Source organism: Ananas comosus, linkage group 14 (genome assembly GCF_001540865.1).
Source record: "Ananas comosus cultivar F153 linkage group 14, ASM154086v1, whole genome shotgun sequence".
NCBI classification, from domain to species: Eukaryota; Viridiplantae; Streptophyta; class Magnoliopsida; order Poales; family Bromeliaceae; genus Ananas; species Ananas comosus.
Genome location: NC_033634.1, coordinates 11636408 through 11654608, shown reverse-complemented (window position 1 = coordinate 11654608; position 18201 = coordinate 11636408). Strand labels below are relative to the sequence as shown.

Here is an 18201-nt window from a genome sequence, read left to right as displayed (position 1 = left end):
TCAATGTTTCACTCGCTGAACTGTGAATTGCTATGAGAACTTGCATTTTATAAAAGAGCTCCGAAAGCATTTTATAAAAGAGCTCTGAAATTCGCCGTCAGAACTCTTAGCCTTTTTTGCAAACAAGCATTTAAACTTACTACTTTGGGAATTAGACTCCTTCAACTATAGTTATTAATTGTTTCTCTGTTTTGGTCGTGTATTATGAACGTAATCTTGTAAGCTTTTAAAATTATTAAAAATAAATAATCTTGTAAGCTTTTAAAAGTATTAAAAAAAATTTTATTTTTTTTCTTTGACGGGATGAATCTAACTTCAATTTTTTATTTCTATAAGATTATATTCAAAATATCGACTTAAAGGGACAATGAATGCAATTCAAGTGGGGAGAGAGGCCTATGTATTCAACTATTTAATAAAATTTAAGAAATCTAATTAATTTGCTAATGTTAAAGTTTCCAAGCGTTTGCAAAAGAGCTAAATTTTTTTATTAGGTTAAAAGCATGTATTTGAAGCTAACCGACATTTAATTAATTTTGTTTGTTGCAAAACAATACGTATCGCTTAATTAATTAATAGCAAACGCAAGCATAACAATTATGTCATACTCAAATACAAAAATTTATCTTCAGCAGGATTATGAAAATATTGGCATTAGATGTAACTTAAGTATAAAACTTGCTTGCTACTACCAAACTGTGTCTATAAAATGGCATGCGCCGCAATCCTAAAAAGGCAGAGAGAGGAGAGCAATAAATTATAGAGTAATCGAAAAAGAAAAAAAAAAACAGGGAGGGATCGAGGAGGGGATCAACTACTTACGAAGAGGATGACGACAACGAAGAGGAGCGGGTGGTTGGCGGTGGCGGCGGTGGCGTGGCTAGTGCTGATGAGCCAGCCGGAGCAGGCCGTGGCTTGGCCATCATGGAGCTGGGCCTTTTCCAACGTGATAACGGACATCAAGGTGGACTTCATGTGCTACAAAGAGATGTACAACAGAATCAGCAAATTCAACCCTCCGGAAACGTCGGGCCTCAAAAAGTTCGCCTCCGCCCTCGATGCCTGCGGCTTCCGACGATACACCGGCGGCTGGTGGCCTCTTGGCTTTCTCGAAGAGGACGTGCAGATCCACTAATTAACTGTATACACACATGATCATGGCTGCTAGCTAGCTGCTGCAAATGCCCGTACGCGCATCTTCTTAGACATGCATCTTGCTATAACAACTGTATCTATTACTACACTACATGTAAAACATCTACATGCATCACCCCTGCCTCTTCCTCTTTCTCATTCTGACTATTGAAATGAAAAAGTAATAATAGAGAATAAAAATTCTCTCTCTTATATTATTGATACGATCACTATCTATGTCTCTTTGCACTCTCCCTGTGCGTACTCCTGTGCAATTAAATAATAAAAAATTTATAATCTAAAATTATTTATAATTTGATTATTGTATGATTTACGAGAATAATAAATTAATCAATTGCTAAATTTGCATGTACGTGAGCTTTAGGCAAATTCGAAAACGGATTGAAGTGAACAAGGTCCATAAATTGAACCATTAATTGGAATGACTCACTTTGATTTTCGATCTGGTTCAATTTGGTTTCATTGTAATTTTACTGTATACACGTGCTCACATAAATAAGAAACTTATTTTAACTATATGGGTGCGTTTGGTTCACGCTATCTTTTTAAGATTTCTAGTAATTCAATAGAAATAAAAAAAAATATGATGGTGTTTGGCTAAACGCACTAAGTAATTTAGTTGGTAACGTTAGATTTATTTGAAAATCAAATTTATCCTAAAGTACTAATTTTATTCTTTCGAGTGTGGATGGTTATCCTTATATTAGAGTAATCATAATATGTCTAATCTTTTTCTTTTTCTCCACCCGTCGGCTAGTTGATGTTATTTTTCTTTACTCTCTAACCTCATATCTCTCTTTAAGCTTATCTTTCTCTCTCTAAATTTTAATTCTCTTTCTCTCTCTAAGCTAAGATTTCTCTCCCTCACTTTTTCTAAAATCTCAACTCTCTTACTCCCTCTAATTTCCGCTATCTTTCTTCCTATTTCTGTAATTATACTCTCTCTTTAATATGTTCTCTCTCCTTTTTTTTCTAAACAGATGTTAAAAATTTTATAGCATTATCTAAAATTAATTAAAGAAACAAATATATTAATTGTATATTTTTCTTAATCTTTAATAATATAACTAAATAATATGATTGTACGAACTAAATACTAAAATGTCATATTCTTAGTCATAAGATGAAAAGGAATAAAATTTTTGAACATTCTTTTATTCCTAGCAATCTTTTATAGTGCATGCGAACCAAACGCACCATATTATTTGTTGGGTTGAAATAGTATGAAGTTCATGTAGTGGCTTTCCAAGTAAGGTATTCTGGGTAACGAAATGTCTAAAACCCACATTAGCTAGGTTATAATACTACAACTTTTTCTTATATGAAAAGTTAGTGAACCTCACAATTCTTAGATGAAGGTTTGTGGAGATTTTTTTTTTTTTTTTTTTTTTTTTTTTTTTTTTTTTTTTTTTTTTTTTTTTTTTATAGACTTTGCATTTCTCTAAAATTTTAGGTTGGATGTATAGCTACCATAATATCTTTAAAGACATGGATCTACATTGGACCAAAACTTTCTAACAAGTGCTTATATGAGCTGATGATTTAACAACAGTGAAATTATAGCCCATCAGACGGCGTTGCTCAAAAACCTTCTCTCTCACTATAGCCTATCAGATTCACAGGACAAACTAAAGTGGCGATGGACCGCCAATCAAATTTTTACCGTCAAATCACTTTATGATTTTATTACCGACGGAGGATAGATTGATACTGTGTACGATCAACTATGGGGGCTAAAAATTCCGCTCAAACACAAAATTTTCATTTGGATTCTACTTCGAAAGAGATTACCTACGCCTGACAGACTGCTGCGCCGAGGGTGCACCGTGGATCAGCACTGCAGGTTTTGTGTGTTACTAGCCGAAACAGGTGACCACCTATTCCACGACTGTATCGTTGTCAGATTTCTTCGTTTTAAAACAGGAGCCTTAGTTGAGGAGAATTCGGATGTGGGAGATGTATGCCAGCTGTGGACACAGATTTCGGTGATCCTCGAGGCCGTTACAAGATAAAAAATTTTAACCAAGTTGGCGGCAATTTGGTGGATTGTTTGGACGGAGCGTAACGGCATTTGTTTCCGCGATGTGCCCCTTAATGTTTCCAGGGCTCTCGAACGTGTCGCCGTGTTGATCGAAGCCTGGAACGAAGTACTTTGAATCTCTCCCGGCCTCGGTGCTTGGCCCTCTGTTTCCCCTTTGTTTATTTTCGTTTGATTGTGTTTTCTGGGTTGCATGGACCTGATTTTTGTTCCCGTGTCTTTTTTACTCCTGTTTTTTTACTCTTGTTCCCGCGGTTCGGAGGCCTTAGCTGCTTCCAAATTGTAAGCTAAATTCATTTCGCTTAATAAATGAAGCAGGTAGCTTGCTACCTATTTCTCAAAAAAAAAAAAAAAAAAAAAAAAAAAAAAAAAAAAAAAAAAAAAACAACAACAACAACAGTGAAATTATTCATTGAGTGGTGTTGTACAATTTTAGATATTAGGTTCAAGAAATACAGATTTATTGACTTTGAATGATTGGTGTACTTAAAATAGATGCCTTAAAGAGGCGCGAGTTATATAGGAGCAACATGTCTAATTTATAAAAGAACAAATAATTGAGATATGCTAATAGGTTTAATTAGATCTAAAAAGTTTAAAACTCTTAGGTTTGATCAGTTCATATATAATTAAATATTTCATGTCCTTGAATCGCATCTGGGTCTGATTAGACCGAAACTCTCCAATAGATAAATATAGATGAAAGGAAACAAAAATAACAAAATTAATAAATAAAATTCTAACTCAATTTATATTAATTTTAAAGGTACGTACCAAATATCTAGATAAAACAAACATTAATTTATTTTACCTAATTTTAAATTGTTAGAAAATGATGGTTTAATATTTTGTATTAAACACTTGTAAGTATCATGTGAAATTTCTAACATATTACTCTTCAATAGATATAAATGAAAGTTATAAACTCCATCCTCTTTTCTGTCTCGCACATGACATCTAGCTACTTAACAATTATATTTTTAGAGATAAAAATAGTAGCGCGTTATCTGCTTCATTAAAAAAAAAGAACTTAACCACGACTGACAGGCAATTAGACCTCTTGGATAGAAAGCCAAGAGGGGGAATAAATAAAATAAAATCTAAGGGGCTCTTTCCCTTTTTCAAAAGATCACATTAGTACATTTCAACCAAACAATCCACCACGTTGGAGCCAGAGTGGGTAGCCTCTTTCTTGATCCAACCATGTCTTTATTTTACTTAAAATTAATCTACTTCGTTTCAATTTTGATCTAGATTTGTACACATTTATATTAGTTTCAGTTTAAACTATGGCCAGCATAGGATATTGTACAAATCTTGGATTAAGTGTACGTTGTAATCCGATATACAATCTTTTTCGGTTCGTAATTTAACTTAACATTTTTCGTCGTGAAATATTTGAGAAATGCTAAGTTGACGACCCATTTCGGATTGTAGTTTATATAAGTAGTAATAATTAGACTAGTGTAAAATTCACAGTCGATGGATGAGGGTTCCGTAAGATTACAACTAAAAGATGGCTGTAGAGGTAGCATTGCTGTAAAATATTTACACCAACACGAATTACATAACATTCAAATTAGACTAATTACATAACATAACATTCAACTTAACACCGGATTTCCAGTGGGATGATAAGGTCCATGGCTATGTGGAACCTTTTTGGGTTATAGTTGAGGATAATGACAGTGAATACATCCTTCACCATGAGTACTTCATTCTAAAGAAACAGTACATAGATCTTGTAAGATTTTAAAATTATTAAAAAGAAAATTATTTTTTCTCTTTGACGGGATGAATCGATCTAGCTTCATTTTGTTATTTCTATATTAGACCATGGGGAAAAAAATCGTGTTTTGAAGCTTTATACGATTATATTCAAAATATCGATCTGACTTAAACGGCAATGAGGATTGCAATTCAAGTGAAGAGAGAGGCCTCTGTATTCAACTATTTGATAAAATTTAAGTATTCAACTATTTGATAAAATTTAAGAAATCTAATTAATTTGCTTATGTTAAAGTTTCCAAGCGTTTGCAAAAGAGCTAAATTTTTTTATTAGGTTAAAAGCATGTATTTGAAGCTAACCGACATTTAATTAATTTTGTTTGTTGCAAAACAATACGTGTCACTTAATTAATTAATAACAAACGCACGCATAACAATTATGTCATACTCAAACGCACAAATTTATCTTTAGCATGACTATGAAAATATTGGCACAATATTTATTGTCGTTAGATGTAACTTAAATATAAAACTTGCTTGTTACTACCAAACTGCGTCTATAAAATGGCATGTGCCCAATCCCAGAAGAGGCAGAGAGAGGAGAGTAATAAATTATAGAGTAAGTGAAAAGGAAAAAAGAAAGGGAGGGATCGAGGAGGGGGATCAACTACTTACGAAGAGGATGACGACAACGAACAGGAGCGGGTGGTTAGCGGTGGCGGCGGTGGCGTGGCTAGTGCTGATGAGCCAGCCGGAGCAGGCCGTGGCTTGGGAATACTGGCCGTTCTGGAGCTGGGGCTGGCCCAACTTGATGGACCTGACGGTGGACTACATGTGCTACAAAGAGATGTACAACAGAATCGCCAAATTCAACCCCCCGGGTACGTCGGGCATCAGAAAGTGGGCTGCTGCCCTTGATGCCTGCGGCTTCCAGCGATACACCGGCGGCTGGTGGCCTATCGGCTTCCTCGAAGAGGACATCGGGCATCAGAAAGTGGGCTGCTGCCCTTGATGCCTGCGGCTTCCAGCGATACACCGGCGGCTGGTGGCCTTTCGGCTTCCTCGAAGAGGACATGCGGATCACCGAACACGGTCCTAGCGGCTAGCTGCTGCAAATGCCCGTACGCGCATCTTCTTCGACATGCATCTTGCTACAACATCTGTATCTGTTACTACACTACATGTAAAATATCTACATGCATCACCCCCGCCTCCTCCTCCTCTTTCTCATTCTGACTATGGAAACGAAAAAGTAATAAATGAACAGAGAATAAAGATTCTCTCTCTTATATTATTGATATGATCTCTATCTATATCTCTTTGCACTCTCCCTGTGCGTGCCCTGTGCAATTAAATAATAAAAGATTTATAATCTAAAATTATTTAATTGGTAATTATACTAGTTATAATTTGATTATTGTATGATTTACGAGAATAATAAATTAGTCAATTGCTAAAGTGGCATATATCTGAGCTTTGAGGCCAGTTCGAAAATGGATTGAACAAGGTTCATAAATTGAACCATTAATCGGAATGACTTACTTTGATTTTCGATCTGGTTCAATTTGGTTTCATTGTATACACATGCTCACATAAATAAGAAACTTAATTTAATTATACAGGTGGGTTTGGTTCACGCTATTTTTTTAAGATTTCTAGTAATCCAATAGGAATAAAAAAAATATAATGGTGTTTAACTAAGCGCACTAAGTAATTTAGTTGGTAATGTTAGATTTACTTGGGAATGAGATTCATCCCAAAATATTAATCTCACTTCTCTGAGAGATGATGGATATTCTCATATTGGAGTAATTATATATAATATGTCTAATCTTTTTCTTTCTCCCCACCCGCCGGTTAGTTAGTATTATTTTTCTTTACTCCCTAACTTCATATCTCTCTTTAAGCTTATCTTTCTCTCTCTAAATTTTAACTCTCTTTCTCTCTCTAAGCTAATATCTCTCTCCGGCCCCACTTTTTCTAAAATCTCAACTCTCTTACTCCCTCTAATTTCGGTTCTATCGATCTTTCTCCCTATTTCTTTAATTATACTCTTTCTCTAACCTATGTTTTCTCTCCTTTTTTGTCTAAACAGATGTTAAAATTTTTTATAGCATTATCTAAAATTAATTAACGAAACAAACATATTAATTGTATATTTTTTTTAATCTTAAATAATATAACTAAATAATATGACCATACGAACTAAATACTGAAATGTCATATTCTTAGTCATAGGATGAGTAGGAATAAGATTTTTAGACATCCTTTTATTCCTATAGCAATCTTTCATAGTGCGAACCAAACGCACCCTATTATTTATTTGGTTGAAATAGTATGAAGTTCATGTAGTAGCTTTCCAAGTAAGGTATTTTGGGTAATGAAATGTTAAAAACCCACATTAGGTTATAATCCTACAACTTTTTCTTATATGAAAAGTTAGTGAACCCCACAATTCTTAGATGAAGGGTTGTGGAGAATACAATTTTTTTTTTTTATCGTTATAGACTTCGCATTTCTCTAAAATTTTAGGTTGGATGTATAGATACCATAATATCTTTAAAGACATTTGGGTCTGGATTGGACCAAAACTTTCTAACTAGTGCTTATATGAGCTGATGATTTAATAACAGTGGATTATTAATTGAGTGGTGTTGTACAATTTTAGATATAAGGTTCAAGAAATACAAGTTTATTGACTTTGAATGATTGGTGCACTTAAAATAGATGCCTTGAAGAGGCGCAAGTTATACAGGAGCAACATGTCTAATTAATAAAAGAACAAATAATTGAGATATGCTAATATATAGGTTTAGATCTAAAAAGTTTAAAACTCTTAGGTTTGATCAGTTCATAATTAAATATTTCATGTCCTTGAACGCATCTGGGTCTGGTTAGACCAAAACTCTCCAATAGATAGATATAAATGAAAGGAAACAAAAAGAACAAACTTAATAAATAAAATTCTAAGTCAATTTATATTAATTTTAAAGGTGCCAATTGAATATCTAGATAAAACAAACATTAATTTATTCTACCTAATTCTAAATTGTTAGAAATTGATGGTTTTATATTTTGTATTAAACACTTCTAGGCCTCATGTGAAATTTCTAACATATACATTACTATCCAATAGATATAAATGAAAGCTATAAACTCCACCCTCTTCTATGTCACGCACATGACATCTAGTTACTTAACAATTATATTTTTACACCGACTGTCCCTAGAGTAAGTGGCAGAAGGCTTGGTGGTTGGTACTCGAGGTCCCAAGTTTGAATCCTAATTGATTCACATTTTCAAGAGGGAAAAAAAATTAAAAATCTAAGGGCCTCTTTCCCTTTTCAAAAGATCGCATAATTACATTTCAACCAAACAATCCACCAAGTTGCAGCAAGAGTGGGTAGTCTCTTTCTCCAACCATGTCTTTATTTTACTTAAAAATCTACTTCATTTCAATTTAGATCTAGATTTGTATACCTTTATATTAGTTTCAGTTTAAACTAGGGCCAGCATAGGATATTGTACAAATCTTGGATTAAGCGTTATAATCCAATATACAATCTTTTTCGGGTTGTAATTTAACTTAACATCTCTCGTCGTGAAATATTTGGGAAATGCTAAGTTTACGATCCATTTCCGATTGTAGTCTATATAAGAGTGATAATTAGACTATATAGTGTGAAATTTACAGTCCATCGATGGATGAGGGTTCCGTAATATTACAACTAAAAGATGGCTGTAGAGGTAGCATTGCAGCAAAATATTTACACCAACACTAATTACATAACATTCAAATTAGGCTAGTAATTATTATATATAATTCTTGTTTCCCATGCCTTTTTCGTCAAAATAATTAATTCGGTCGATATATATTATTTCGCTTAATGCGTGCATGTATGCAGCAATTAAACCAAACGTACGCACACTTTGCACGTAGTTAATAAGTCATAAATTCTCGCTAACACCCGATTTAATTAATATTTAAGTAACATATATATATATATATATACAGATCTAATAAATTAATTAATTAGAAATTAATTAAGCCAGAACGAAAGCCAAGCAATAACTACAGAGATCAATGTTAAGTAGCAGTTAGATGAAAGATATATAGCTAGCGTTATGCATATATGTTTCATAATCATTAATTTAGTGAACCAACCAATTAATTATATTAATCAATTTCAAGAATAAATTAAATTAAGTATGTATAATAACAGCCATGCAGGGGTACGTACGTGCATGCAGGTTAATTACATGTAAATATGTAATAATAGTATGTTATGCAGTTTCACTTTCAGATGGAATTAACGCGCGATAAGAATAATAATAATTAGCTCGTACGTTATATATTTCATGCCGTGATCGAGCATCGATCGATCGAACTCTGAACTCTGCATGCATGTATATAAACGACGCGAGAGGGAGGGGTAGATCTCGTGCTCCAGTTTCATATCTATCGGAGAAACTCATCAAGCTAGATATATATATATATATATATATATATAGCGTGCAGATCGGTCGAGAGATCGGATCGATGGCCGCGGGGAGGAGCAGCAGCAGGAGCAGCAGGAGCAGCGGCAGCGGAAACTACGGGGGGGCGGCGGTGGTGGCGGTGGCGTGGCTGGTGGTGCTGAGCGGGCTGGCGGGGGAGGCGGGGGCGTGGTCGCTGTGGCCGCACTGGTTCTGGTGCTTCCCGGACTGCCTGGTGGGGGAGACCTGCTACTCCCGGGTCTACAGCACGTGCCGCCGCCTCCACCCGGGAGGCGGGCTCGCCGAACCCGAGACCTGCTTCCTCGGTGCCCTCGACTGGTGCAACGCCGACCACTTCTTTCCCGCCGGATGGCCGCTCGAGATCGTCGTCGAAGACAAGGACCCCATGTACGTTAACGCGCACGCACAACATACCTGAACTACAGACTATTTTAGTTGCACTATATATGACTTCAACATTTAATTAAGCTAGCTAATTACTTACTTTAATAAATAATTCATAATTATCAGGATTGTATAAAGTATACTAACTAAATATGTAAAAATCAATGACTCATTCAACTTTTTAAGTTAAAATACCGTTGATAGACTCAAATCAAATAAATTAAAAAATTGGATAGTAAAATCAAAATTTCGGTAGATTCAAAATAGATTATTGTTCTGGTAAGCTCTGTATGCATGTTTGTTTCTCATTCAAAAGTGTTTTTTTCCCTTACTTTTTGCTGTTAATCACATGTATATGTTTTTTTTTCACATGTGCAGGGACCAGTACTGAGATGGAAGATCAAGGGAAAGGATCGGATGATCTGCAGCGAGTAGTTTGAAGAATTAATAAATCAATTAATTACTACTGTAACACGCAGATCTGAATTATGTTAAATCTCACTTATTATATTAATGGTCGAAACTATATATATGATTTATATTAGTTTTCAGACTAATTAACTTACTTGTGATGATATTCTACAGTGGAATATTTACGCCCAAAAATAATGAGCAGCATTTAACATTGCGTCCATTATAAGATAGTAAGATACAAATAATGAATAAAACATTTTGAACTAATTCAATATCCGGACCTCCTAAATTAGTCAACTAATATTGATCAATTGTGAGTTTGACATACTAATTCGTCTTTCATATGGTGTTAAAAAATTTATAAAATTTTGACAAATGATATTAAAACATTATAAAATTTTGACAACTTGCTGTGAGTTTAAAATTGCTAGCTGATTGCATTACGTATGGTGAGAAAGTTCGACAATAAAATATTCTGGTTGTTTATGCATATATGTGATTTCATATTACACATATCAAAATGAGTCAATTAGGACATGTTTTTTGCAATCAAACTGAAAAATGGAGAAGCAATATATATCCATACCAAGTTTTCAATTAAGATAGGTCCGCAATCCCCTCTGATTACATAATATGATAACATGAAAAAGCTAAATGACACATTGTGCAAATAACAGAGCACTTACTCTTTTATAACTCTCGAAAAGATTGCAGCATATACACAATGCCAATTATTTTTCATCCTCTTACTTTACAGTCGTCGGAATCTCAAACACTTCACACATGTAGTTACTATATAGCAATTAACCAACTCAATCCTGAGATTAAGAATCACAGGAAGTGTCAGAGGACTATATATGATCAGTGACATTAAGCAGATGCCTGAATGAAGCATCTGGTGTTGTAGATAACATTTCCAATATAATAAAATAAAAGGGTTGCGAAAAGCTTTCAACTGGAAGAATGATACGGCAGTAAAGATGACGATGACGATGACGACAGCGATTATAAATGCGAGTGGCAACAATGATTGTGGTCAGAGAGGCAGCTGGCCGTTCAAAGAAGGGGCGGACATTACTGATAGCACGTCGGTCACAGAGACCATGGAACTCAGAGCGGCTTTCAGAATATCCTGTGAGCACCCGGGCTTCACGATGCTTCTCACCTGTAAATATTAAAACAGAAAAAAAAAAAAAGAAAAAAGAAACATAAATATGTGTCGCAGTATAGAGAACAAAATGGCTTGATTTCACATGTCCATTGAGTCAGATTATGAATTTTTTGGTTTCTCGATCATTCGTCAGTGCTTGTGGAAGAGGAATTGAAAGATATCAACAATCGAACAGGACAAAAGAAAGCAAATCTCAATGCTAGGGAGCGTCTCTCTTTTTTTTTATTTTTACCAACTCTTTCGGATAAACCTTTGCAAGTCTATAATGCAGTCAATTTGTCACCAACATAGTGGGAAAAGGCTCAAGAGTTCTGATATAAGACACTAACCTTATCAAGATATTCCTGGAGCAACTTTATTCTGCCCATGTAATCTAGATCTTCGACAGATAATGTAAAGGGTTTGGCATCAACACCGGGTCCTTCAAATTGAAGGGGTCCTGGGTTTCTGTACAAATCATCCATCAGAAAACTTGAAGCCTTTTCTCTCAACAACCTGTAATCAAAGAACAAAGCAAATATAAGCACAGTTGAAGGGAAAACTTGAACATCGGCTGTAAGTCACAAACTTAGCAGCATCAAGAACAAGTTAGAATTCGGGATCATATCTCACTCTGTACAAGTTTTTTAAAGAAAAATGAAGGTCTCAGAATGCAACATTTTAAACATGCAGCTGTAACAGATACTTTGCAATAATGAAAAGACAATAATACGAGAAAACAGTTCTCATTGTTTGAGTGCCATGAGAAGGGAAGCATCAGAAAATGGGTAAAATATTGCACTAGAAACGTACTCGTATCCTTTTCCTTTGAGGTCGACGACAGCAGGATGGATAGCGGGCTTGCAAATAGGAATGGCTCCAGGCCCACGTGAGTATTTCCTCACAGTCATCATTGCCTGGCAAGTCCAAACTGATATATGTTTAATCAATCAGACATTATGAATGGCTTTTCTACACCAGATTATATGCCAAACGCACACATACTCGCAAATAACTGAATTTTCGAAGAGTTTAAGCAATGATTAAGTTTATAAAAAGCTATCAATTACAATGGCCAAAAATGATCACGTTGAGCCTATTAAAGCATTATGAAAATGAAAATACTACCGTGAGTGGAGCAGCGCCACATCTCCAGTTGTAAACTGGGTGCTTCAGGTTTGTTACAGTTGCCATATATCCGTTCAAACCAGCTGCGAGTATATGACAGCAGATATGTCCGAGAACCTGTAAGTATTCACCTCACACAAGCTGATCATGACATGAATTTGACATTCAAAATGAAGATTCCCACAAAAGTGAAACTCACATAGGCATAATCACAATCAAATTTCGATGGTAGGGATCCCCGAGCTTGATAGCCAAAAAAGTGGCATACAGCATTAAACTTTTTCCCCTTGTATGTCCCTTGTTTCTGGAAGAATTAGTACAAAATATATTATAAATCAAAAGGAACAGGACAAACAATCATTCGCAACTCAACAGCCTTTAATCAAAGCACAAAGCATAGAAATGTTCAAAGGAAATAACAAGAAAGCCAAGACAAATGATAGCATTAATCAAATATATGTTTTGCAGATAAAAAAGTACTCCTTAAGACTTTATCAGCTATGTACAATAAGTTAGGTCTGAATCTTTGAAGTCCTAACTTGTATACAGATTTTAAAAAAGTAAAACCTACCATTCGCCTGTCCATTTCTGCTTCGACCAAAGTGGCTAGAAGTTTCTCTGTCTCAATCTGCACATAATTACAATAAATAAGTACATAGACATATAAAACAATTTCAAATGCATAAAGCACTTGAAAAGCATCTACCTGGGACAACTGTGCAGTGTTGTCAGACTCTGGCTGGAGAAGCAGCTGGATTAAAGAAGATGTTCTTATTAGTCAAGCACCAAAATATTCAGTTAAAGGAATTAGGAAAGTATAGAAAGCCATTTCATTACAATGGATAGGAGGGAGTACCTCCTTTCTGATGAATGATGGCAAAAATTCGAACAACGCAGATGCCCAAGGCGAAAGATGAGACGAAATATCATCTGTGGAAACACCTTCATTCTGGAGACTATGAATTTCCTACAATAGTTATAGAGCATCCAACATATTATTTAAATGTCTAACTCACCAAGGGCTAGAAGCTGTAGTCTACAGTATAATGAGTAGTAGTACCTGCAAGAGCGCATACAGTTCCGGAATACTTTCAACAAGTCCCTCAGGAATAAGAATGACACCATAGTACTTGTCTGCACCAAAAAAGAGCATCTTATATACAAGGAAACTTATGACATCGCTAACTGCTGAATCTGAACAGAGTTGGAACTAACCTTTCTTCGCTCTAGCTTGGACTACATCACAAATCTGCTTTGTAATGTCTAAAATAGTCAGTTTCGACAATGCCACCACCTCACCTAGGAGGAGCTGATATAAAATTGAAGTGATTCAAGATATGAAAGAAAATGTGACTTTATTGTAATGGAATCATCTCCTATGAAATCAAACCATGTTTGGGTGTGATTGGAGTGCACACTCCAAAGCCACATGTGATGCTTTGCGACCCATCAACCGTATGAAGTGATAGTACTGCAAAGTAAAATGGAATTTGTTCATTTCGGAAACCATAAGATAAATACTTGGAAGGATCACAACAATGATACGCATCTCACGCCATATAAGAACCATTCTCTACTAATAATTGCACAAAATTCAAATAGAAAGAGTGATCGCAAAAATAAAACTACTAATTGCAAACACTAAACAAGTGATAATCTTCTTCTAATGATCCAATTAATCAATTTGGAAAATGTTTCTCCAATATCAAATAATAAAATCCCTTTTAGAGGCGATTTTTCTCTGTTCAGGAAAATCATTCAAGCAGTGTAACGACCGAAAGATGTTCCACAAATTGTACACAATATGGTTTCTCCATGATCTATGTCCATTCAAAACGAAAAGATTAACTTTTCACGTAGTCTATAACCTACATAAAAACAACGGTTTCAAAAACATAAGATAGTAATCCATACCTTGCCAGCTGAGATGGCATCTAGGCAAACATTGCTGACGAGCTGCGAGTTGACCTGGAAGTATATAAAATTCAAGCCTACTATACCAGTCATTTATGAAGAAAAGATGTTGATTGTTAAAACAATATTGTTCAGCAAAAATAAAATATATATATATAAAAAAAGAGAACTACGAAAAATGTCTGCTATTAAATTCATTTCTCTTATTTGGCAAATATGAATGAAATTCGACAATATTTTCAACAACTATACATGGATCTGGGTTACCATGGAGTAAAAAAATTATTTTATAAGGAATCATTAAAACATAAAAAGAATTTCAAAAAAAAAAGAAAAAAAAATCTTTAGACCATAAAAAGATGGAGAATGAAACAATAAACAGTTACCAGATAAATTTGGAGAGCCAAGAGCAAATTTTATATATATATATATATATATATATATATATATATATATATATATATATGTTATCTCGGGAACCCAAGAATTGAGATAATACAATAGTGGCTAAAGGAGTCGGCTTCTTTTACCCTGCATACTGTGTCAAATCCAACATTTGTCTCCAAAAACTGATTCTTGAGATCTCCGTTTAGAGTGACAGGAACACCAACCACCTGTTCAAAACATTTGTTCTTTAGTTGTGGAAACCATCCAAGTTTATAACAGGTTTCAATGACGATTAAACTAAGTGTTGCCCAAGGTGTTTCAAATTTCAATTATCTTCATGTTACATAGTTACTCTTTTGCAATAGCAGTAAGAAGAGAAAAAAAAAAAAAAAAAAATCTTAGATCAACAAATAAAAGATCCGGAACAAATTCAGGGCAATCACGAATTATTAATATGAAACGAGTCATTTCAGGATGCATAGATAAACTACATAAAATTATATACCTTTGTTGGGCATTTTAATTCGGTGAATGTCTCTGCAAGCTGAGCGGCATCTGTGTTGGAAGTTGTTCCTTCATAGACAAATTCAAAACAATTAAGAAGCCGCAGTCATCAATCTGAGAGCAAAATAATTAACGACCTGTATGTGGATCAACGGATACCTCCAATAATGACAAGACCATCCAACTTCAGATCTTGGCATGCCGACATTGCAACATTCACTTGCTTAGTTGTTCTTATTTGATCCACACTCCGACCAAGCATATCGAAACCACCTTCACAAGAAAAAGATTTTATGTCGACAAAATATATATATATAAGGTAACACTGAAGCTAAAACAGAAAAAGAGAAGGGCAACTTCGTGCGAACCTTGGTTTTTGTACGTAGAAAGAACTTCATCTGTGATTTTCAGGGTTTTCTGTGCAAATAAGCCTTCCGTACCACCTATATCCAGAAACAGGAAGAAGCAATGAGCAAGAAATGCTGAAGAATATTATAATTTGGAACTGGAGTTGGGCTAGAAGAGTCGAAGCCTAGAAATAAAAGTGTAATTGTTATTAAAGTGCAATCTTCAGAACTTGGCTTTGGCAACAAATCTATAACAGCAAGCATACTTGAAAGACTACTAATCCCTTCAACTCCACAAATAGAACTTCCAATCCTCACAAATAATATCTGATCTCCCTTCCGCCCGTGTTTATGTGAGCTGCACATGCTTCATAGCATTCTGATAAATCAAAGCTAATCGGAAAAAAAATAATAATAATAATATATAGCATATTGCTATCGAAGAAAATTACTTGCTTACGAGGGGACGAAAGGTATGCTAAACTAAAAGGGCTGATATAACATGTTATTTTGGCGACTTACAAGCATAGAATAGAAAAGACGGCCGTCAAACTTGACGAAACGAAATGCTATCTCATAAAAAAAAATGCTCACCGACAAATCCCAGCAAAGTACTGTCAGGATTGTGAATTTTTAGAGCATCGTAAAGACCCCAAATGACGTTATGACCTCCTGGTGATTGTCTTCCGGAAAATACGACCCCAACCCTGCAGCAACAGGTTTTGGAGCTCTAAGCATCAGCTGGCGGCTTCAGTGTGGCTCAACATGCCAAAAAATGACGGTGTATAATAATGACAGTCCAGCAAAACAAATTCTCGGTCTAGATAGAGGAGGTCGGCAATCTAACATTTTCGTCCAGTTTAAATGTTTCTGAGGGGTAAGAACTGCAATAAACCTGATAGGTGGATGGTCCTCAATGATATGCGCGTCGGGGACTTTCGATGTTGCCCTCAGAAAATGAGCTAACGGCTGCCCGAAAGTGTGGGGGAACGCTCGGGCGATAACATGCGCGCTAGATGAATCGGCGGTTGTCGTCGAATCCCCATACTCTACCCTCACTGTAGTCCCCTGTTTCAAGAGATCATGCTAAGTAAAACCAGATAGTATTCACAGGAATCAGCAACAAAACAAGTCCAATTCGGAAGATGCCGCGAGCAATAACGGTCGACTAAAAAACATATTAAGATGAGAGAACAGGTGATTGTAATTTCCCTGTATTCAAATGGATGAAGGTCCAAACTTTCCGCGGCAATATTTAAAGTTCTTTACAAAACGGCAAACAGACTTTAATAATAAAAAGGGAGCAGGGGAATACAACATTTAGGCCTCGTTTTAGGCCTCGTTCGACATCGTTACTATCTTTATATTTTCTAAATAAAATTTCTATATGAAATTGGTGTAGGAAAGGACGGTGGATTGCTCGTAATCCTTATATTCAAAAGCTTAGTTGGGCAACAAAAATATTTTAAAAAAAAATTAAAAAATAAAAAATAAAATTCCTTTTCTAAGAAGTGGCAAAATAGGAAAAGAGTCTTTCTGACGGTATATCAAATTATACAAAATTATAGTGTTTAAGGGGGAAAAAAATTAACTGGCTAAGAAGAACACAGCAACAATCAGATTAATTGTTACTTAAAAAAAAGATGTGATGGTGTGGTGTGGTGTGGTGTGGTGTTAGGGTACCTGGAGACAGGGAGGGAGCTCGGGCTGGTAGAGAGCGCGCTGCTTCTGGAGCTTCGACAGCTCGCGGGGGCCTTCGTGATCAGAATTCGTCATCGTCGTCGTCGTCGTCGTCGTCGACGTCTCAAATCTCCCCCCCTCTCTCTCTTTTTTTCTCTTGTCCTACTGAAAATTATATAAATGTCTGGTACTGCTTCTAAAAAATTCTTTCCCCTTCTTTTCTTTTCTTTTTTTTGTTTATATACTTCATTAGCAGTAGGCCTCCAAATTTCTAAATTCTAATTCTAATCTATTGCTGCTGGTAGATTTGTCAAAACTGTTGGCATCCGCAAACAGCTCTTCGAGGAAAGTGCAGATTACAGAAGAAGAAAAAGTGTGAGCGTGAGCACTCTCCCTTTTGTCCTTCTCCTGTATGTATGGTCTCTTTTGTTTACTTTAACCCTTCCAGAAGCGCATTAATTCTTCTTCTTCTTCTTCTTCTTCTTCTTTTTCTTCTTCCACTTGGTGTGCTTTGACAATCCCCCAACACCTGGTGTAACGCTATTGGTTTTGTTTACTTTTATTTTGGGAAAAACTTAAAAAAAATTCATGTGGTTTCTCTCTTTCTCACTTCCGTACTCTGTAATTTAAAATGTATTAATTTGGCTCCGTAGTTTTGTTTTTATCTTTTCGACATTTTTTTTTCTTAATATTTCGTTAAATTATATACATAAAAAATTTCAGATATTCATCTAAATTTATCGAACACTTAATTTAGTACCTTTTAATTTTAACTTTGTCACTAATTTAAAAAAATAATAATAATAAAATTGATACTAAAAAGAAAAAAACGAAATCACACGGACTTTATGTGAGAGTTTCATCTCAGCAAATTT

General features: G+C 35.2%; 1 protein-coding gene across 1 annotated transcript; it reads right to left on the bottom strand.

Moving 5' to 3' along the window:
• On the bottom strand, positions 10785-17717 carry LOC109720532 (pyrophosphate--fructose 6-phosphate 1-phosphotransferase subunit alpha-like). Its single transcript, XM_020247712.1, has 19 exons — positions 17330-17717; positions 16542-16714; positions 16241-16353; positions 15668-15742; positions 15459-15572; positions 15301-15368; positions 14939-15022; positions 14409-14462; positions 13885-13965; positions 13710-13803; positions 13555-13628; positions 13351-13461; positions 13201-13245; positions 13066-13122; positions 12694-12798; positions 12495-12611; positions 12180-12283; positions 11717-11882; positions 10785-11381 (listed from the first exon to the last, which is right to left on the bottom strand). Exons 1-19 carry the CDS (start codon positions 17420-17422, stop codon positions 11253-11255), a joined length of 1857 nt encoding a protein of 618 aa, XP_020103301.1. The 5' UTR covers positions 17423-17717; the 3' UTR covers positions 10785-11252.

Excerpts from the sequence above, each read along its gene's own strand:
- LOC109720532 (XM_020247712.1), bottom strand. The coding sequence starts at position 17,422 with ATGACGAATTCTGATCACGAAGGCCCCCGCGAGCTGTCGAAGCTCCAG. Across the intron at positions 13,462-13,554 it reads AACTGTATGCGCTCTTGCAG|GAAATTCATAGTCTCCAGAA; the intron begins GTACTACTACTC and ends TAACTATTGTAG. Across the intron at positions 12,284-12,494 it reads GTGGCGCTGCTCCACTCACG|GCAATGATGACTGTGAGGAA; the intron begins GTAGTATTTTCA and ends TGGACTTGCCAG.